Here is a 23750-nt window from a genome sequence, read left to right as displayed (position 1 = left end):
CAACTCGTATGTACTTAAATGAAAATCGAGTACACAGGAATTGGATTCTATCTGGTACTGTGTTTTCTTTTTTACTTATTTTAATTAATTAACACATTAAACTATCCATTTGGAAAGTGCAGGAGATATCAATATTAATGCAAAGAAATCAAAGTTATGCAAGCTTTAAAGTTGTTAAAATATAATTTGTAGTAGTTAATTTATAAATGTTCTGAGTCTTAGATCGTGCTTCTGGAGCAGAAATTGACATGTAATGGATAAATAAGTGAAAGAGCCAGAAACGTTCATTTAATACTGCCACGTTACCTTGTTCATAAAGCACTGACATTTAAAGACATTAAAACATCAATTTTTTTTATTAAAAAGTCACAAATTTATTCAACATGTTTTTCATTTATACAGTGAATGGTCTAATATGCAACGGAGGTCACAGAAGCTTAGGCCTATTATTATGACATAAAAATGATATCATGAGGAAGTCTCTACTGTATAAAGCAAAAAAGTAGCAGCTATCAACTGCATATTTGACCATGTAGTAAAATTGTTTAAATATTTGACCTTTCGTTTCTGTAAGACACAAAAATAAAATCCTGTATGAATCTATATGGACATTATTAACAATATGAATGATTTCTATGAGAGCTAAAAATTAGCAGAAAGTATATTTTAACACTCTCTTTCTGAATACTTTCTCCAGTGGATGGTGCAGTGCACCTACAGTAATTGTGCTATGACTTATCTATTTGGCACCTGTCTAGTTTGTTTTCCACTTTTGTAAACATACTCAAAAAAAAAACACTTTGTACAAACTGGAGCTGTGAACCACAACGCCAACAAACCTTTTGTACAATGTTAGGAAACAAAAAAAGTTTGGTTACTGGATGCCCGTTTCTTCAATTCAGATCAAGAGGTTCTAAAATGTTTTCTAAAACATTAAACTCCTGAATTAAATATAATACGTAAACAGTAGACTCTTTCAGTTCATTCATGAGCTTTTTTGTTGTTCAGCTTTGTGTAGGTAGAGTAGTTTGCGTTGAAGTCTTGAGGGCTCCCAAACGCCTTTGTCTTTTTCGAGGTCATTCTGAAATTTGTTCCTTTTGGGTTTTAGGATCCCAGCTTTTGTCGCCCTGCTTAAAACTTTGTTGTTGTGTTCGCTCGTTCAAACTTTCTCCTTGTTTGAAGTTTTTTCTTTAAAAAATTATTATTTCAATATATTTTGTATCGAGTTTTGAAGATCTCGCCTTGTTCTTGATGTCCGGGCAACGTATTGTCTTTGGGGTTGGGATGGAGAAGAGAGAGAGGGACATAATTGTCAATGCTGTCCCTTGGCCTTAGTTTCAGCAATTTCCGCGAAGTCGGAAGTCGTTACCAAACAGCAGCCTCGTTCATTTCCGGAGGCGGATGTGACAAGTGGCTGGTGTATCCCCCATTGGTGAGGGAGAAGGACGGGCTGGGACCCGGACCAAACACATCCGCCGCCATCGAGTGCATTGACGGTCCTGTTAGGCCCGGCTCTGGGCTCGGAGAGTCCCCGTGAGAATGAGAGATCATGTCGGTGAACCGCTGGCTGTCGCCTGGTCCCGGCAGGTTGCTCGGGTGATGGCCGGGCAGTGGATGCTCGAGTCCGCCGAGTGGGGTCGCCCCAGGCCCGGAGGAGGGCACAAAACCCAGATCCACTGGAGTCTGAGCTTGAGACGAGGGCGGGCCTTGAGGAAAGAAATCATAATTGCTTCCAGGACCATAATATTCAGTCTGATAATCTGGGAAGGAAAAAAAAAGCAGCAACTCAATATAGACACCCAAGCCTTGGTAAATACACATTGCAGTTTCAGGAAGTCAAACACAAATAAGAGTAGGGATGGATAAACTTTGTCATCAAGCAAACTAAGTTTTGTTGGAGTGTATCGGCAACGCGTTATTCAAAAGCAAAACGCGAGCTATATGAAATCAAATTAAAACACAATATATCATTAATATTATGCAAAACAAATCAAAGCTCACAGAAACAAAGTTTGAAGTTTGGAATTCCTAACTTGGCCCTGCAATCGAATACTTTTGAATGGAAATTGGTGACTTGAGTTTATCTCCTCTGCACATTGGGGAACTGTTAAACGGTAGGTACCTGCTAAACATGAATTGGCCTTTAAAGGCACCAAACTTGAATCTCGTTAATCACCCATAACAACTCACACACTCTCACACACACTCAATTTGATCCGCAGATTCAACCTTCAACATAAAGTCATGCGCATTCCTTCCCAAATTGCATTTATTATTATTATTCATAAGCTACTCAAGTTGATCTGCTGTCAATATGAAATCTGTGATCGGAAATTAAATCTTCACGTATCTTTGGGAACCGCAGACGCCTACATGCTGTTCTGCAGCAATGTGAAATAAAACGGGGTTGTTTTACACAGGGCGGCGGGGTGAACTGATTCTTTCTGGTCCAATCCTTATGATTAGGTATCTCTGTTGCGAGGTTTAAGACAAAATAAAACATTTGGGCATCGAGCAGGAGAGTGGGACTGACTGGATAGCTCCGTGGAGAGCCGGCAAGGACTCGATGGGCCGAATGGCCTTCTTCTGGGTCGTGAATGACTCTATGACTACAAAACTTAAGGCGTTTTAATTTTTTCATAGCGAAAGCAAACATTTATTGAATTCTTTCAGAGCCACGTAACGGACAATAAAATCAGAACATTTTTGATATACACTGTGAATTATTTTCTCTTTTAGCTAATGACCCTACCAGTCTACATCCCTAAACTCCGTTGATCAGAATTATTCTGTGAATTCACAGTGTGATGCGCAACGTACAAGACAAACAGCAATCAATTTTTTTTGTTCTAATTTATGTCCCATTTGTAAATCAGACTGATGTCTTTTTTTTCCTCTCAAGATTTCATCTCTGTAAGTGAAAAATGAAGCAGATGCGATTGCAAACAAACGCTTGGGAAACTATTCTGTGTTATTAATCCCTATCACACAGAAGGTCTGGCGCAGCAGGGTCCCACTTTTTGAATAATGCTCACTCATTTTACACAAACACAACCGCTCTCTCAAAACCACCACTCAACTACTCATTGTGGAACATTCGGCAAATAACAACCTGCCATCTCACAATGGTAGTTTGAAAGATCCTGTAAAATAGTTTATCATTCAGAGGCGAGGTTTAAGCCATGCGCTCACACTTATCAGTTGCCAAATTCAGTAAAGTGTTCTGAAAATAGTCTGCTACCTAAACGCTCCACAGGTATTAATGCAAAATACTCCCAATAGGCATTATTTAAAAACCCGAGCATAAAAACAATGGTTTATGTAGAAAAATCATTTACACCACAAAATCTGAGGAGGGTCGATATTTAAAAAAAATACGGCGTTGGGTGTTAAATGCACAGTTAGATCTTTTGAAGGAAATTCGTCTGGATCAGTTCTTCCCCTGTAAAACGTATTTTTAGATTAGATCTAAACGCCGTATATTCTGTATCCGACTAGTTCCTTTTCAAATCAGCCTGAATGCATGCTCATTTACATAAGTAAATGAAATGGAGAACTGGCCGCTCGGTATAAGCTACACATGGATGAAAATGATGCTGGCACTTTAAAATCATCCCATAGTTACATAGAACTTCAATGCGGTTATATCGATCACATTTTAATTCCAAATGTGCCCTGTTTCAATGCAAGATCGAACAAGTGGGAATCCCTGCCAGCTGGCCCGCTTATTGCCGTGTGTAAAATATCTTTTAAAATTTTTTCTTTTAAAGGTACTTGGTTGGCATTGTATCAGCCATTAACTGCCCAGCACAACCCAATGTAAATGATGTTAAAAGTACATTTACTCTACGTATATTTAATGAATAACACAGCAAAGCGCGGTCATTTTATTTTTTTCATTTGAAGCGTACAGCACACCTTTCTTTCGGAATGAACAGGAAAGATGCAAAGCCGATGATTTAAAAGCCAAAAGTTTTTATTTGGGGTGGGGGAAGGGAAGGGTGCTAGCATTTAAGGATTGATGAAGTTTAAGCTTTGTGCTATGATTTTGTTAAGAGCCTCCCACTTATGCTGTACATTCACGCCCTATTAATTAACCCCATCCCCTCCTGTGTGCTTATTGTCTTCCCCGTGTTCTCGCCATCAAATAACAGCAAGTGTGCTGTTTACAATCCACTGGAAGCCCCACCAGCCTGTCATTAAAAATGCACATGAAAAGTTTGTTTCAAAAGAGTTCACAAATGTTATCCCAGTTGATTGCATATTAGAATTGTACTGGATAAATTTTGACATCTCGGTATGTATAATATAAAAATAAAATCTACAATGTGCTACAATCATTCTAGCGTACTTCTCTTTTAAAATTAAGTCAATTGTATAAATTACAAGACGAAATTCGTCCATATACGAACTAAACAATTCCAGGTCCAAATCTAACTGCGTACTGGTCTGAATTGTAATTACAACGTTGGCAGTTATAAACATTTTAAGTAAATAAATCGGAAGCACTTGCTCACATCTTTCAGTTACAGTGTCCACGTTACACAGAAAGTGAAATATTTCTATTGCGAAATCAAAGCGGGTAAACGTTGAATACATAATATACAGCAATATAATCAGTTAAAGCCTGCTCATAATGTAAAAAGAAAGCCCAACAACCCTTAACTTCGCGGCACTCCCTATTTAAGCACGCAACCTGGTTTACGTGCATTCTGTTAAACTCCAAATCGGAAAATAAAATCCATTGGAAGACTGAAAATACTTAAGCTTCATGTATCTCTTTTAAGAACCCAATGCAGGTGTCAGTAGTAAGCACAACCCTATGGCAATGCATCATCATACCGTTCTCTGGGGTTTTTTTATAATGACGAATATGCACGTATGTTGTATTATTTTAGTTCCTTTTGTATATTACTGTAGTTACCTTAAGCCGGCCATCTATTTTAGACGCTACTTATTGGGGTTGCCTGTTTCTCAGTCGGTTCTTGCACTGCTTGGTTGATTCCGCATATGAAACTGATCTGACATTGACAAGTAGATCGTTGTGGAGAAAGAGATACTTTAGCCTTAAAATAGCACGCAGAGTCTCTTCGTGTAATCAGTGATTGAATAAGTCAATAATAAATCAATAAATGGCTAACTTCATACAGTATTTCAATTGTCCATCAATACATGACTGTAAAACTGAATTTGCAACGTCCTTCTCATTAAATAAGTAATCAGTTTTTAAGCACATCCTGGGGAGTGTTTAACAGAAATGAATTGGGACTTACCCCCGTAGTAATTGAAAGGGCCGTTTCCCATCATGTCAGCCCCGTCGAGGCGATCTCCCAAGGGTCTCATCCGTCTGGGGCTGCGGAAAAACGCGTGTCTCCGAGCCCCTAAAGCACTCAGCTGCTTCATCCGCCTCTCCTTAGACCTCCTGTTCTGGAACCAGACCTGGGGCACAAAGCAGCCGCAAGATTCCTTTTACTTCGACAATACTGAGTTAATATTAAACCATACATGTAATACAAACAATACCCTTCCAGTCCCATAACTCAAAATTAATGTAAACCTGCAGCAGATCTTAAACAAAAGCCTTCGCTCTAATTCTAACACTGCAACATTAACCTCAAACCAGTCTTGAAACACAGAATGCCAATACTTAGATCTTTCTGTTGCATAAGCTGAAAGAAAACCAGAAGGCTTTCCCAGAATTAAACGCTAAACCAAATTTACGACAGTCGTGCCAAACATTTCAAGGGTTTCCCCTTGATTCCAGACTCGTTGGTTAACACACAGCCATTGTAGCTGCCATATTTTAAAATGCAATTGCCAGTTGAATTAAAAACTCGACTTCCTTCTTTTAATATATATACAAATGCGGAATCGATCTGATAGTTGTGTGCTAGAATAATACATGAAATGGCATATTTTGAAAACTTAACATTTTGAACAATGTGACTCTAAAGTGAAAAGAAAAGTAAGCGTTCTTCGCCGGTTTACCTTTGAAATGCACGTTAGGATACTGGACATATTAAATAACAGTGCAATTCTTAAGTTTTTTTATTGAAATAAAGTTAGACGTTAATTAATAAAATTGCATTGAAAGAATGGTTAACATCAGTTAGGGCAGAACTGCCGACAATTTGAAAAATATTTTCAAGAGTACAATTTGCTTTGCAGACAGGTGAAAGGTTGTGAAGCTAATTCCAGCTGCCCTGTCAGATTATAGGTAATTGTTATCCCTGACCCGGGGCTGGTGTGTTCTATATTTAACCTGGGTCGACTAAAGTGACGGCCTTACCCTTTTCGCAACTCACCCCAGGTTTCTCGGTTCGTTTATTTGTTCCACAATTTGAATAAGTGTATAAAATGTTTCCTTATTCCATGTCGTGTTACTAGCCCCATTACACCAGAATCCTGTTTCGTACCTTAGGTATCTCAAAGCTGGGGATAAATTAATCGAGGACTGGAGGGATCGGGTCTGTAATGTTTAGCACAATCTCTTCACTCACACAACCGCCAATTTAATTTTGCAGATCTCCTCCCGCTCTTACACTCGGTTTTATTAGCTACTCCACCATTCAACCCGGCTATTTCTGTTCACTTCTTCTGAACTGTTTACTCCTCGTGTTGGTTCCCTAAGCAGGGATAGTTTAACCTGTCTCTGTACAGTCATTGTAATTAACCAGATTTCCTGGTGCAGCTGTTCTCTTGTACACTTGTTTCTGGGTTGCCGGTGGTTTGTGCCGCTCTGACCATATAATTACTACATTTGGCCTACTTTATTGTCTCTAGTTGGATTTGCTTGGACACGGCTTGACCTCTTGGGTGCAGTCTTTTGGGTTCTCTCGGTTTCCTGCGTTCATTACTCTCACATTTGACCTGGTTAAATGGATTGTTTACCCAGCTCCTCTTGTTTAGCTTTTGTTTCTTGCATTATATACTTTTGACTATTTATCCCGGCTTAAACGTTTCCCCACTGAGGTATAGACATCTCGATAATCCATCTTTTTGTATAATAAAGCGTTGTGAGGATTTATCCCGGGTCAATGGTATCAATTGCCTGTACCCGTTGCTTAGCCATTTCGACTACGACACCCTTCCCCCACTGTCACGTTTAGTCTGCTTCCCCGAGTTAACGATTCTTTATACTGTCTCGAGATCTCTTATTTATACAACCCTCTTCAGCTTGATTTCCTGAAGCATTTATCGCCGTTTAATCCCCACTCAGCAGTTCTCTGCATGTTTTATACTGTGCCTAAATCACTGCCTCTCCCTGTCTCTATGCCCACCCCCCCACCCCCACCATGTTTTCTTTGAGCACTCATTTCTAAAAGTCTCTCTTACCTGTATAACCCTCATATTTAGCCCGGTTTCCTGAGCTAGCTGCTCTCGGATGTGTCTGGTCGGTTTGGGGGTTGCTGCAAAAGCCGCTTTGAGAGTTTCCAGCTGTTTTGCTTTGATGGTTGTGCGGGGACCCCGGCGCTTGGCTCCCAGATTCTGTTCCTCGTTCTCGTTAATGGCAGTCTCTTTATCTGAAATATTGGCGCTTTCTGAGTCTTTTGTGTCATCTTGTAAATGATCTTGAGAATCCGGTGATAAACTTTGATCACTACATGCCGTTACTGTACAACACACAAAATGGAATGGAATGATGTATGAGTTCACATCACATAAATAACGCAGTAAAACGATGATAATTACCGACAGTGTATCAGTAATTGATATATAGCCCCTTTGGACCGCCGAATTACAGAATGTTTATATTTTAAAGTAGGAGAAATCCCAAACATACCAAGTTTAAATGATACACTTATTGGCGCTCTAAATATTCCTACTTTAATCCTCCCCAAAACGAATAATTTGGTTAGATTAAAACGAAAATGTAAAAACGGGGGTGGGAAAGTTAACAGACATCTAAACCGGAATAAAATGATACAATGGACAGACAGGACAGTGTCACAGAAAAGCTACACGAAAATCGTACATGTCGCTACTCGCTATAATACAGAAAGTAGCAAATGGAGTTTATAAATAATTTAATGAAATTAACAACAAATAACTGTTTAAATGAAGCGGATACGAAACGGGAGGCTCAAATCTGAGCGCTGTGCCTGTCATGCCCGCTTTTGTAATCAAATAATTTCAGTACAGCCCCAATTCCGAATACTTTACAGCCCTCTCCATTTTATACTGCCCATGAGCACTATTTTGTACTGAAAGTATTTAATGTAGCAAACACGTGCGCCCAGATTAGAGCAATGCTACAGCCTCATGATACTGTAACATTAGGGTAAACAGTTACTGGGCTACACTGTTGCCCAGATTTCCACTCGGCATATACATAGATATTTGGTCTTACCTGACAGCGCGCCGTTTTCTCTCGAATTATTGCTGTTTAAAAAATCGTCCTTGCAAACAAATTTGTTTTCGTCTATGATGTAGAGCTCTTCTCCGGTGGAAAGTTGTTTGTTGCATATCATACAAGTAAAACAGTTCAGATGAAAGACTTTGCTCCTCGCTCTCCTCACCAGATCGCTCGGGGAGATACCCTGATAGCAGCCGGCACACTTGGTACCAAAACGACTAAAACGCAGCACGCAGAAGAAGAAAAAAGTCAAAGAAATTTTCAGTTTTATTCAGTACAGTTGCACAGTCAACTACTTAATCCCAACCGGTCAGAACAGCAAAGCGCAGATCCCAATTTACATTTATACTGGACAGATCAATGTTAATATTTTACTGATGATGCCCGAAAGCACAGAAGCGGAAGCAAAAAGGCATCCATAATTGCACCGATCCGCGTTATCCAGCCACTGAAACCACACAACATCGGAATTGATACACCGGCGTGGAACAGATTGCTCACTGAGCGGTTAATTTCAGCAAAACGACTGGAAATCAGTGCATACCACTTATGAGAAATCGAGAGCGGGAAACTGAGCAGAAGTGTCAGAATGTTGAGGGGAATGCTTCACACTGAACCGGATTTTTATTGATTTTAAACTCTTTCTGCTCCTCATAAAGCAACGGACTTCAATTATTATTTGCATTAACCGGATTGATGTATAATGTTCCGACTCCATTTCACTTCCAAGCATAAAAGCTTTTTTTAGCTACTTAGGGGAAGTAAATTTGAATTATCGGTAAAATTAAAGATAGTCGTGGTTACTGTGTTATCTGTCAGAAGTGAAAAGCTATTTAGTTTATTTGTAAGGATCACCAAAACTCGTACCTTACTTTTTATTGATTCAGATTTATAGAAAGTTTGCGTGCTAGCCATCAAGGTATTTTAAAGTTTCCATGTTAAAATGTTAAGGTACTTCGTTGAACTATTTAATTACGCTGTACTTCTTGACTAAGTTGACGCTTAACGAAATCGTATAACAGGTGAACACAAACTACTTTACCGAAGTTTACCTGTAATTTTTTAAACAAGGGGAAAGGCTAACCAATATATTCGAGAAAAGGACGTTAAAATGCTGAAAGGGTTAGAATTTATTTTTAAATGTTTTCATAAAGACTGCTGCGCATAAAATGAAATTAAATTACATTCTATTGAAAACTAAAATGTAGAGGATTCTCCTATCCCATATTGGGTGTAAAAATCATTGGATTAATAAAGTTACGTCATTTACAGGTGACGGCAGATTGAAATGATGACGGTGTATGATCCCGGAGGAGGAAGGAGATTTCAGAGACCCTGATTAGAAAGGTCTTCAAACTTGACATTAAACCATTCATTAATAATAACTGAGGAGGTGGCTGGTTCAATCAATGGTTCCGGTACATAAGCAATAGGCAATGGATATTTTGCTGTCACATTTGCATCTGTAGCTTGAAACAGACCAGTACTTTTTGAGGGCAGAGATAATATAACTTAAAATGTTAACTTCTGTTTAAATAGTTAAAGCAAGTAAGTATTATTGATTCAGAAGAGCAATAACATATACATGTCGTATACTTGCAAATGAAAGTTACTGTAACCAAGGAAAAGTTAGACAGGAATAACTAGTTTGGCAAGCAAGAGAAAAATTACCCTATAGCAGGCAATATATCTCCTATCAGACACATTGTATATTTGGTTATGGATTTAGGAGATTGCAATTGTGCAGGTATTTGTGCAGTCTGTTTAGGTGACTGCTGACAAAGGTTTGCCCATATGTCCTTTGTCTATGGTTTCCTCTTCAAACACTTTGTTCTTCAGAAGCACTTATCACATCGTTACAATAAAGTAAAAAAATACCAAGGAGGTAGACAGAACGAATGGATTTCCTCTAGGATTCGTAGTTATTGATCTTTGCTTTAATTTGCCTCAGCAAAAGAAACGTGCGATCTCCCATCGTGTTTTCTCCTGCTGAATACACATTTTCCGCACTTCAGACCAGGGCTGAACGAAAGTGTGTGAATATTGTATTTTATGTTCAGGCAATCCAAATGTTTTATCAAATTGCGAAGCAATAAACATTTAGTTATTGGAGGTATTGATGCAATTTTCTTCAGGTCACAATTTCTTGGGGTAACTGAACCGGACATTCTTCATAAATATGAAAGTTTTCCAACAGTCCTGTTTTAAACTAACTATTATGTGTTATACACACTAAATATTGTGACAATAAATTAAATCAACAAAATGTCAGCCTTGGAATAATGTAAAACAAATCTGAAGTTTACACAGTACGAATATAACATCACTCTGATGATGCCTTAAAACGCTGACCTATTGCACTTACCGAAAGAAGTCGTTTTTGCAGTAGAGCTTTCCTTCTCGTGAAAAACATTTTTCTGTTAAATTGCATTTACATTCGCAGCACTGTACACATTTCACATGCCAAGCTCGGTCCAGGACGTTTAATAGAAACCTATCAAGAATAGGCCTCTCGCACCCCGCACAGTGTACCATTGTCTTTGGATTGTTCCCAGATAATGAGATAGCTGACGGTTAGATATTTGGCTGGTAATAATGAGGTCCTCGATCGTCCAAGCAGGCTGATCCTTAGAATGGCTCTTATTAAAGGGCGATGGTTCCAACGGATGAAGTGGCCAGCTTTTTTTTCTTTTGAGGTAGCTGATATGAGTCAAAGCAAACCGATGAAGGTGTGCTCCTAAAGCAACAATCGCCCTCTTAAAGAAATTACTACAAAATAAAAAAAACTACACTGATCAACAAGCAACAGTGCTGTCACTCTGGAGTATTAAACTGTTTACTTCAACATGATGCACAAAGATACCAACGTTTAAATCTGTCTCTTGTCTCATAAGTATTTTGGTTGGCTTTTTTTTTATAATAAATACTGCAGTTTTCTTGTTTTGAGTACCATTAGCAAAATAATAACATAGAGATATTAAATACTCCAGAAATAAAATATGGGTGACAGGCCTGTGGCAAGCATTGATTTTGATTTCATGGTTCAGCTTTTCTGATCTGGAAGAGAAAATATCCCCAGTCGTGTTTACTGTACAGCTAGAGTAGTTGTGTGGATAAACATGCCAATCACCAGCTGCTGCTGCTCTGCCCGCCGCACGCCCTCACTCCACTGCATGTTTCCTGGAGCTGGCGCACACCTTATTCACATCGCCGTCACGCGCCCTGTCGCGTCACCGGGGCCCCCGTCCAATCAGCCACCCCGGCGCCATGGCAACCGTTAATTTATTACAGCTTTTTTTTCTCTGTGTGTTGCCTTTTTTCCTGCCTTCCAACGACTCGCAACATCTCGCCTAAAGAGAAATAACGGAAGCCGCGGCCGCTTCTAAGGGTTAGGTATAGTTGCATTGTGTGTGTGTGTGTGTGAGTGTGTGTTTGTGTTGCATTTCTTCCTTGTTGCATTTTTAAAAAATTTCCACTTGGAATATTAATTTTGCATTTTTATCTCGCGGGGAAGCGTTTGGCTAAAAAAAAAACAAAGAGCAAGAAAATATGGTTACATGTTCAGGCCCTCTTTGCCCTGTTGGAGTGATTTTTTTTGGGTCGCTGTTGGACAGATTTTTGAGTGTGAGACAAGCATTCAAAGATTGCATCTTCTCACAAGTTTTTTTTTTGTTTGGCTCATGTTTCGGTCATTCTGTGATAAGACAAATTGTTGCAGAACGATTGCTGTTATCAGATGGCATGCCAAAATAATTTGCAAAAGATATGAAGGCGATACCCTAATCAGACTGATCAACGGGAAATAACAAGCATATTATTTCGGGGGGGGGGGGGGGGGGGAGGGGGGGTTCCTGTGTACATGCCCATCATCAGGTGAAAATGGAAAAGGAGGAGTATATGACGTTTGATACAAACACAACGGTAGGGTGAGTCAAACTTGCATATGCATGAGTCTTTTTCCCCTGTCTGCAAATGCGTCTTAACCTTTGAAGTGGTATCCGTTAAAAACGTGAGAGACGATAGGAAAGACCTAACAAGTCATTTTATCACCTCTGCACTTGTTGATGAATGCCCTACTCAAAGGGAACTGCTTACTTGCGATGTTTAATGGAGGTCTTTCCCGATTAATCTTAAACTCGACACCAAATAGTGCCTAAACATATTTGCATACTTAGTGTTAGAATGAAAGTTTTTTTTTGATGTGTGTATTGCGTCTCGCGTCAGCGCGGATGAAAACAAGACAAGACAAGGCTGAACCTCAGTCAGCCTCTCGATTAGTTGACACATCTAAGCTGCCATACCCATGGGCGCCGTGAAAGTTGAACATTTGCATTAGGTTCAGACATTTCCCATACCTTTCAAAACTAAATGTCTACAGCGCTACAGTCCGCTTGAGATAAATCTTCTCTTGCGGCAGAGTGGAGATATCCATGCATTTAATGTCTTACCGGTATAGGCAGAGGAACGGCAAAGGATGAACGATGGTCACCGATCTCTCCAGACAGGATGCGCAGACTGTAACACTGCACCGAAACCGCACTTTCACCACTTCCAGTTTGATTCTAGCCGGCGCTGGTAGCCTGAACAGGAGCTAATCCAGGAGACAGATTGCTTAGAAAACACACATACTGTTTGTATGCATTTATTTGGCTGTTATATAAAACACTGTGAACTCGTCTTCTGCAGTGTCTTAACACCTCAATTAGCGAATCAACTCGATTGCGAGACAGCGTTTGAACTTTTAACATCGTCATGCTTTAACAAGCGCTGCACAGATCTTTGAGTATTCCTTATTTTTTTTACAAAGTAGTCTGCTATATTCTGTTGGCTTTATCGCCTGTCATTGGTGCCCAATGCGTTTACCATTCAGTCTCACACCATTTTATGGAGTCCCCATGTTGAACCTGTCCACTCACCCTTATTCGGGCCCTTTGGATAAAATATCATTCCCTAACATTGGGGAAACAATTGCTCTGTCCCTGTGTGTACCGACATCGCCAATTAATTCAACACCGACATGTTTACGATTTCGCTACAAGTTGTGAACAGAGCAATTTTTCGTACAATTATGATTTTTAAAAAAATTACCATGAAACATATCCAACCCTCCAAATCGTCTTAAACGTTTTTTAAAAATATAAATCGGCAAAATAGATAGCAGTCGTTGTATAGTTTCTGAGGAATGAATGATCCGTGGCACGGAAAGTGAAAATAAATAGGCCTTATTCCCCGCAGACATGAGGTCATCCGGGTGAAAAATTCCCATAATTATGAGAAAAAAAACCTCATCCTGTTCGTAGTAAAGGTGCAACATTTAGTGAGCGCCAACTTTTTCTTGCTGTATGGACACCATCTTTCTTGCGCAGTTTTTTTCATCCTACATCCGCTGCCCCCTCCGTACAAGAATACCCTCAAACAGACGCTTCCCACGCACAATCTTTGTGAAAAGGTCGAGAATCAATAAACCCCTTCTGCATATGGGGTTCTTCTCATGCAAAAGGGAGAAGCGTGGCTGGTATGGACGTGGCCCTCCAGACTTCACAGTGACAGCTGTAGCCTTCTATCTAGGGACTCTTTTCCTTTGACTCTCTCCCAGATGACATGTGTTGGTCAGGAATGAATAGAGATGAGATGAGCAACATCTTTGTGGCCATCATGTCTGTCTCTACTCCAATATTTTATTCAGCTGCAAAGCATCTGGTTATATTATTGTAACACAGGCTTCTCTCAGATATCAAAGAGTTTGCAGTTGGGTGACAAAAGTAATTCACTGAGACACCTCATACAACCCAACAGTATCATGTAGATAGCTGTTCTTAAACATAATGCGCGAGTTTCTAACATAAAATTGCCCCAGTTTGTGCATTTGATAGTGTTATGCAACTAACCACAATTGAAGTTCAACATCCTGTAACCCTAGGCCCACCTCGGAAAGTGAAATTGACTTGAAATTAACAAGCAGGGCAGTTGAAATGAGGCGCCGCAGGTTTACTTGGCAGGCAATAACAAAACCTACCGGAAAATAAACGTGCCAGAGAGAGAGAGAAATGCTGCTTTTACAGGCTGTTCCAGGAAGTATGATATGTTAATAGGATACACAGAGTTTAATCGTTCAATTAAAAAGTATGTTTAAATCATGTGATTGGTGTACAAACTGAAATTTGTGGAACAATTTGACGCCAAGGTATTGATGAAAGCGTAGAAGAGGATATTTTGCAAATATTATTTGGGGGGAGGGGAATTAACGCATTCGCTCACATAAAGTACACTCAATCAGTGTGGACAAGAGCGACGATCACAGGCAACATCCTTTCACTCTTCCTTCAGATTCACTTCATATAATCAACTGAGCATAACAGTACTGCAAATAGTGTGCACTTTGTGACCTCGCATTGGAAACGAACATTCCGATGTTAAGTATCCACCTTCAGTTCGCAAATAGATTGTGTAAAATGATTATTGCACACGTTGCAAAAAGTTGTTGGATAGATCTGAATTCAAACAGGATAGAATGTAGGCAAAACAGGATAGAATGTAGACAAAATAATCTGCCCCAATTTACTCCAGAATATTTTCTTACACTTGCACATTTCATTCTGTATTATTGATGAACCAGTTGAGCTGAGATGTAAGAATTATCACAGCGATCCAATGTCCAGAGGTGGGGCGTTTGCAAGTTGACACCAATAATCATTCGTGACAGTTAAAGTTATAACCACGGCGCGTGAATACTGTCTTAACCCTTTCCCTTCCCAAACAATCCATAGGGCGACATTCATTGAGGGCGCGATTTTACAGCACTTCATCTAACAAATGACCATGGCTCGGAGGGGAAGATTATCAGCAGAAGGCTCAAAAGCTGGCGGTATTAACAGGTCTAGAATCTCTTTAGCTTCATCAAAACAAGAACAGAGCAGCCAGAGTCACAGCCAGTGGCTGTCAACGCGGAATGGAGGGAGATATGGATTGAAAGTGAGCTCCAGTCAATGTGTATGAATGTTAAAGGGCCCAAATACAATTCACAAGCTCAGCCGTTTCCTTTGCACAGCGCGACAGGAGTTGCTCGTCCTTGTCCACAGAAAATATGTGCCACCACTCTCCAACTCTCTCCCCAGTACATTTTAGTTCTATTCTACCTTTATATTATGACTAACATGTCACTAGTTAATGCAGAGTGGATCCAGTTATGCATACAATATATGTACATATACACACAACATTTGAGGGTAGTCAGCACTTTTATGTGCGTCCATTTATCTCTGTGCTAATGACCACAACATACTGAAAATAGGTGTATACCAGACCAATTATACCTGTTTATCAAATAACGAGAATTGGAAGATCGTTAATCTATTTTAACACGTTTATTAAAGTTCTATCATTTTTAAAAGTTCAAAATAACACGTTTCTCTTGTAACGTTAGAGATTCGTTGATTTTAGCTCATAGACCCGAGTCGATTTTCTCAGTTGTGATATTCGATATATCGCTCAGCAAGGAAGGTTGTGATTAAATAGCGGCGAGGAGAACGATGCACCGTAAATCCTGATTTCCAGCATTTCAATCTGTAAATTATCCCCTCAACAATAATCAGTATAGAATACAGGCAATAAAGAACTAAGGTGAGTTACAATCGTAATTTGATGTTCTATGACTATATTTACACCTAATTACCATTAAAGGGACAGTACAATGGAAGCTTGCCAGTTACATGGATTATTTTCTGAAAAATTCAGATTTAGTAATCATTAACATTCAATAAAAATGCAACAATCTCAGTCCTTCTATTATCAGCAGTTACCACTTTAGGGCTTTGAAGGAGGTGAATCGGTAATTGCAAAAGTTTCTAAAGTTAATTTTACTATTTGCTTTCCAGATACTTTTTTCATTTTCTTGCCAATTCCACATACATTGAAAATCAACCAAGAGTTTTGGCTTGGTTTTGTTTAGACTTGGGCATCAATAAATAGATTACTGGAATAAACGTAAAGTTGCTTCAATAAATGATTAGAAAGCGCAATTACAGGAATAGAGACTCCGATTTCAATATCGGCTAACCCAAGGGCCAGAGACTGTAGCATTGCAACTTTAAGTACGTCAAGAGCATTGAAATGAAGTCGAAGGGAACTTTGTCAAGTCCAGGTTGACAGGCAGACCGTTATTGTCATGCTTTTCACAATCGACTCCTTTCCCCTCCCCCCAGAACACGTGACTTTACCCCACCCTCCCCTTGACCTCTTTGTAGGAAGATGTGGGTGACACTTGTGATAAACTGAGAAATATATAGCGCGAGTTAAGGGACTGTGATCGTCCAAGTGAAACTGGATTACAAACAACGGTGAAAGAACTCCCTGTGACTGGAGTAGTGTAACCAACAGCTTCGCATCAAATGGACCACAAGTTGATCCATTTTGCGCTGCTGTAAACTTCAGCAGGCAGAAAAGATGCAGAATGCTCTGAGAAACTTTTCTCTCTAGACTATCAATCCAAACCTACAGTGAACATAATATCTGGAGCATACATCTCCAATAGTACATGAACAGCCACCATGTACAAGGCAATGTGTAAAATCTCGGAAAGTTTAAATTTACTGTACTAGTGGATTAAGTAATTTAACTGCATGATTAAAGTTATATATTTATTCAATCGTGGCTTTCAAAAGGAAATTAGATAAGTAAATCAAGGGAAAACTTTTGCAGGGCTACGGCGGTGGGAGGTGGGGGCTATTTGGATTACTCTTGCAGATTGTAGACGCGGACTCGACGGGCTGAATGGTCTCCTTCGTTGCTGTAACCATTCTATGATTCTATATGGCAACACTTTACGCTAGAATTTGCTTGCAATTGTACTGAGATCAATGCATTTTTGTAAGTACGATGCAGCAGTCTGAACCATAGATAGAATTGGCGCGATTGCTGCAAAAAGCACAAAACACGAGTCAGATACTTACAAATGGAGTGAAATAGCACAACACAATGCTTTTACTCCAAGGGTTTTGACCAACATGCTCTGGTGACTCTATTTTGCTTTTTCTACACAGTTTTCTTATTGTACCTTGATTTCAGTAAACGTGAAGTGGGGAGATGGTGGCGCAGTGGTAATGTCATAGGGCTAATAATCCAGAGGCCCACGGATTCAAATCCCACCATGGTGGAATGGAATTAATTGATAAAATTCAATTCGTTAATAGAAATCTGGAATTGAATGCTAACCACGAAACTATCATCGATTGCCTTTAAAAACCCATCTGGTTCACTCATGTCCTTTAGGGAAAGCCTTACCTGGTCTGGCCTACATGTGACTCCAGTCCTACTGCTATGTGGTTGACTATGTGGTTGATTCTTAACTGCCATCTCAAATGGCTGGCCTAGCAAGCCCACATCTCATGAAAGAATTTTAAAAAGTGAACCAGGAAGACAAGATACAGAGGTACACAAACATAGACAAATTACTGAAAAATGAACAGTTAAACTATTGATAAGAGAATGCATTCTGGAAGTATGATTTATACACAGGCCGGATCACAAAGTGGTTATAGATGTGGATAACACGATCACCTGGCCTAAGATTTCCATCCAGTTAATTAGGTATGTGTGTAACTGCGATAGCTACCGGAAAATATGATTGTGAGAGTAAATTAGTGCATAACTTTACATATAAGATCAGGTCTGAGTACTTTCAGACTAGTCGTAAGTAGGAAGTAAGCCACTTTTGAAGCAAAGTTAAGTCATATACATTTGAGTATTTGCATTATTGCTTTTCAGACACTTATGGAAATGTCAACATTGTTGAAACGCATTTTTATTTTAATAGGAGCAGTAAGCTATCGGTTGGCACTCCCAATTATACGTCAATAATACGTATTTCTAGGAGCATATAAAGTGGAATCTTACACACCACTCCTGATAACGACACGTTCCCCTGTCATCTTAGCAATTCGAACGGTATATGGAACAAAACAGTGCATTATTAATGAGTTTGCACGTTAAATTGCAATTATAGTTTGCGAGGGTCGATCATATTATAGATTTAAATAGAATTATAGTCCTTGCAAGTAGATATAGAAAATGAATGAGTAAATCAACCAACTCTTCTCAAACTAAGAAAAGCTCTAAATATCAATGGAAGATCCCAAAATTACAGTAGGACGCCAGAAGTTAAATCGAAAGATCGTACTCTTACAACAACTCTGAAATTATACAGTCTCAGGACTACAGAGTGTGGTTTATGGCAATTGAGAAAGAGCAATACATAGAAAACATAGAAGCCACAAATAGAATACAGAAATCAGAGAGAAAAAATATGCATTTATGCTGTCTGTTATGTTTGGATTCCTTAAAAAAAGAAAATAAGATTCTGTTGAGGGGGGTAGAAGAGTGATGGAGACATATCTTGTTCTCAGGACAAGGGGGAAGGACACCTGTTGAAAGATGGAAAGAGGGAGAGAGAGAAACCTTTTTACAGAGAAAGCAGCACTGTCTCTGTTAAGAGCAGAAGGGTTATTGTTGAGCTTAGTGTATGAAGCAGCACATCATTCGACTTACCACAAAAAATGTTATAGGAAAAACGTACTGGGAATGAAACTTTTGGTTGATTTAAAACATCTTTTTTCTAGTCCGGATTGGGTGGTGGAGGCTGAGAGGAGAGGGGGTGTCGTGGTCAGTAATACCTGTTACCAAGACTGTGTCAAATAGTGACTAATACCGGGAGTCGGGGGATAAAAAATCTAAGCAAATCGTACAACAATGTTCTATATATTCAATGCTTTTCAAACTTGGAAAGAACCTTGAGTTAACCATCTCTGAGATTATTTAACCTTTATACAGACGGCCAGATATTGTTAACAGAACTTTTCTGTCGCAGTTGTGTTTGTAGTTTATTGTATTAGAACAGAATATCAATAAGACATCGTTGTTCCTTCTATTACTTTTTTATTACTGTGCATAACTTAAATACAACACGAACCACCTTAGAAGCAGCATAATACGAACTTCGTGCCATGTGTTAATTGCATTGTTTTGCGTGCATTTGGAGCTGACGCTTCTGAGAACGTGAACTTTCTCCGTGCTCCAGCGATTCTGCGGAGCCCTGCAACTCGCCCTTTCTTGGGACATGAATGGTAGAACTCCAAACATCTGCCAGTCGTGTCGAGATATTGACCAAAACAGCACACCATTTTCCCCGAATAAAAAACTCACTGACAGCCTGGGTTAGAAATTCGATGAAGTCAATAGATCTTCCTGTAGTCATGTCATTGGGACAGCTGCTATTTTCGCTCCAAACCCAATAATCTACAGGCACAACAATGTCATGTCTTTTTTTTGTTTCCTTCATTAACTCCACATCCAGCACCAAAACTTTCAGTGAAAAAAAACTTTTAAATCAGTCATGACATCGATCAACTCCATTTTACCTCTAGAAACCTTACACCACTTCTGCAACGTTTAGCAAATGCTCCAATTAATCATCTCCGCCAACAGATATAATTGAAATGCTTAAAATGCATGTTTTGAGAAAACAAACGGGGAAAGTGGAAAATTGTCCACCCATATTGAGTTTCCCAGAGTGAACCCAGTGCAACAGACGATACAATCAGTGTAATGTCGAAGAGGAAAGAACACAGGCTACAAACTGATGCGAGCCGCTGATAAATTGCAATCAGCCTCAGCGCTACACTGCAGGCTTGGGAATAACGGCGGTCGCAGAAATACAAATGACTTTAGTACTTATCAATGGCTTTACACGGAGAGAGTGAGTGAAGAGAATGCGAGGGAGAATGCACGCGAGAGAGAGGGGGGAAGAGAGCATATTGGAGAGGAGAACGGAGTCCCCCAAGAGTGTGATCCCAATCCCAGCTCATCCATCTTCGTTGTGTGTGTGTAAACGCAGCCCCAGCATGGGAAAAAGGCACAAGCGAAGCTACGGCTTTTATTTTATTTCTTCTAGATCAGGAGGGAGATACAGCTTTTTCTCTCTCTCTCTCTCTCTCGCTGGGAACTGGTGCTGGGGGAGAGATATTTTATTTATATTTTACGGTTTTATGTTAGCGACGTGTCAGGGAGACAAAATAAATTGCTAATGCATAAGCAAAACCCGACTGCTTTGGCTTGCTGCGTGTCAGAACTGTGTGGAAGGAGTGGTGATATGGGATTTAGAACGGATGGGAGGCTCTGAGGGATTTAAGTTGGAAATTAGTCTCTCCTCCTGTACAAAATCAGTGACTGATGATGGGCTTTCTTACTGAATTTGAAAGGGCTGGTCCTAGGGCAAAAGAATGGTTCTGGTTTACAAAAAAAAAGGCACTGGATAAGAAGCAGCAGTTTGACAGAAGAATAGGTGCTGAAAACAAAGCAAAGATATTTCTAATATCTCCTGGCTTTCGCCTTGCCTGTGGTTTGATTATGTTATTAAGAATTATCCTTTTCCTAAACCCATTATAGCCACGCGAATTACAATTCAAGACCACGGCCTTTTACAAAATATGGAACTGAATCCATAAGTTTAATAGGTGACACGGTAGTGCAGTCCAACACAATGTTTGTGTAAGCACCTGCATTAGAGAGGTGGTCTGCCTATCAACTCTAAGCACAAAGCCAAGGCAAAGAATAAATGCACATCAGATAACTGCGATAAATTAATAAATATTAAAAAAACAATCAGTTTGTAAAAGATTGACCCCCAACAATACATTAATTCCAGCAGACCAATTAATTAAAATGGCGACTACATTGACTGGGGACCTTAAATCCTTGTGTGCTAAATTGATAACGCTGGCCAAAACAAGTTACGCTGCTTAATTTGATTAATGAAAACTTTGAACAACTTATTTACGCCGGATCCTTCTTTTAACTAGGACACGTACAAAGCTGGTGTCGGGAAGCTTCCTTTGCAAGGAAACTTTAGGCACCGGTAATATTTTATCCTTCTGCTGCCATTTGTGTCCCAAATGTTACCGGAATACAAATGGTTCTGAAACTGTGAAGGCTTCTATCTCATATTTCATATGTGTAAAATAAGGAGCTGTAGGGGTAATTTGAATTTACTGCACACCTGAGTGACTGCATACAAATAGGCATGACATTTGCAGTGGTTGTCCTAAAAGACTGTATTAAACCTCTTGAAATCTAATCAGCAACCCCCTCAAATAGCGCATCTATCTAGAAATGTTTTTTGTACTGTAGTAAAATGAATTCTGCCATTACAACCTATTTTCCAGGGTTCACACAGTCTAGGAAACACGATGGGTGAAGTAGTATTTAAGTATTATGGCCTCACAACAGTGTCTAACATCACATGTTGCTAAAGACAACGCCGATTTAAACAAAATAACCACGATGCGAGTGAAACGACATTATTCATCCGAAGTTAATTTGAAGAGGGTCTTGATTTGTGTAGGCTTTCCTCTGCAACAAAGGTATTGAAGCAGACGTGGATTTTTTAAGATGTTTAGATACACTGTTTCTATCTGTGTTGGTTTGAAATGTACGCCGTTCGCGGTTTTGTCTCTTTAATTGCAAGAGTTATTTTACAACAATCATATTGGTGCATTTAAAAGGGGCTCATTCTCATCGCCTCGCAATAAACTGCGTTGTTTGCTACGACTGGTTGTTTTGCAGACACCTCTTTAGTGAGGGGTTATAAATAAAGGCTAGTCACTGGGTGGGTAATAGTTCTCACCTTGACTGCAGAGCCTGGCCCAAATGTTGGATGACGAGGTAAGAGAGGAACTGGAGGGTCGATATATGGTCACTTGATCAGAGTTGCAGGAGTGTCAAGTTGAGAAGTGTTGAGGTGCCATTCCAAACTTGGGGGGAATCAGGCGTCAGTTTAACCTTTATCTGGCCTTTGCCTCGAATCTGGCCTTGAGTAACAATCTGTTAAAGGTACAATATCTTTGATGTATTGAGCGATTTATGAGAAGCAGTGTTGATACAGAGACATTCAGAGCTTTCTTTTAAGAAAAAAGACGTTCCTAATTTATTCACCTCCTCGTTCCAAAAACGAATAATTCACAAAACGACAGAAACAAATCAAAATACCTTCTGAAAAAATACAGAAGGCAGGTATAAATAGAAGGTAAACAGGTTTTAGGCAGGTATGAAGGACCACGAGAAGAGCAATGACAATAAAAAAAATATAAACAGAACCAAGTTGCAATCACTGTATAAATATACATAAACAGAAACAGAGCAGTATGCGAGCGATCAAACTATCCTATAAATACTGAAAAGATTTTAAAAATGCAATTATCAATTCATATTTCGATTAACAATTATAAACAACAGAATTCGAAGCATGCTATAGTAAGTCTTTATATTTCGGTGTAAATATATTTCTATTTAATTATTGAGAATAAAGGATGAATTTTGTAAATGCATTATCATTTTCTGTAACGGAGGCATCTTTATTTTGGATATCGTTACAATGATTTAATTCTTTGAGCATATTATTATTCAGCTATCAGCTCCCGGGCTGTGCTCTGCATCTCCAGTGACAACCCCTGCAGGCTGATTCACGTTGCTACAGCACCTAGCCCACAGGGGTAATGGCACCTCAGCCACAGGCGCAAATTCTAACACGGAGCCAGGTATCTGCTCAGAAATATCATATTGTCAACTTTGCATTTGCTTTTTACACGAACTGGGTTACAACGATTCTGAAAATTAGGTCTTGTCGAATTCCATTGCAATTAAAGTTGCTGTTAAGTACAATCGAGAGTTAATTGCCATTTCTGAAGGAAAGTAGGGCTGGGGACAAAAAGTGCAGTCTCACTCATTGGTTCTGTGCCTATAAGTACTCAGTTATCTATCCTCTCTTGCCTTCATACAACACACATAATTCCTGGTGACAGTGTTTTGAGCCGGTGGAGTTAAAACCAAAGGGTTCAGTTTATCATTCCATTCACACCGAGTACCAGTCACTGAGTATTCTCATGACTTGTCGCCTAAGCAGCGCAGAAACAAGGCCCGCCTTCGGGTCAGTCAGTGCCTTCAAGGTATCTACGACACAAACGCCAGGACTCACTCGCTCCCTCGGGTATGTCCCGCGGGACCGCCCCACAGAGCTTGTAACCGTGGAGTTAAATCGCATCTCAGGATGATCTTTAAAAACCTAAAATCACCCAATAGCTGCAAGGGTAAACAGCACCATAGGGTGACTCTCGCAAATCACACAGTTCCCCAACAGCCAGAGGGGCCCTCGGTATCCCGGAGACTCAAGAGTCCATCATAAATTCTAATAATATGTGGGGAACATCCACTTTAACTCTCTGAAGTCTTCAATATGAACCTTACAGTAACATTTCTTATGACTGACATGTAGAAAGAACCATGGCCCCATTCTTCTTCCTAAGAAAATATTTAAATGCCTGTGCTTTTTTCCTTTATAATTGTTTAT

At 39.6% G+C, this 23750-nt stretch overlaps 1 protein-coding gene and 1 long non-coding RNA gene across 3 annotated transcripts in view; one reads left to right on the top strand and one right to left on the bottom strand.

The window, feature by feature from the left end:
* Positions 1-370: 370 nt before the first annotated feature.
* On the bottom strand, positions 371-11517 carry LOC137346510 (LIM/homeobox protein Lhx1-like). The gene is made up of 5 exons (XM_068009979.1): positions 10722-11517; positions 8351-8574; positions 7336-7613; positions 5274-5439; positions 371-1760 (listed from the first exon to the last, which is right to left on the bottom strand). The coding sequence occupies exons 1-5, from the start codon at positions 10889-10891 to the stop codon at positions 1366-1368; spliced, it is 1233 nt and encodes a 410-aa protein (XP_067866080.1). The 5' UTR covers positions 10892-11517; the 3' UTR covers positions 371-1365.
* Positions 11518-11666: 149 nt separating this feature from the next.
* LOC137346693 (uncharacterized) overlaps positions 11667-23750 on the top strand; it is a 56053-nt gene continuing 43969 nt past the window's right edge. Inside the window, exon 1 of one of the 2 annotated variants that reach the window (XR_010968754.1) lies at positions 11667-11744. This is a non-coding gene — a long non-coding RNA (uncharacterized lncRNA). Of the gene's footprint in view, positions 11750-23750 lie in introns of both variants that reach the window. The other variant, XR_010968753.1, reaches the window with a different exon arrangement.

The sequence above is a fragment of the Heterodontus francisci genome, chromosome 30 (genome assembly GCF_036365525.1).
Source record: "Heterodontus francisci isolate sHetFra1 chromosome 30, sHetFra1.hap1, whole genome shotgun sequence".
Classification (NCBI taxonomy): Eukaryota; Metazoa; Chordata; class Chondrichthyes; order Heterodontiformes; family Heterodontidae; genus Heterodontus; species Heterodontus francisci.
Note: the sequence above shows the minus strand (reverse complement) of the source record. Positions and strands in the feature narration are given on the sequence as shown.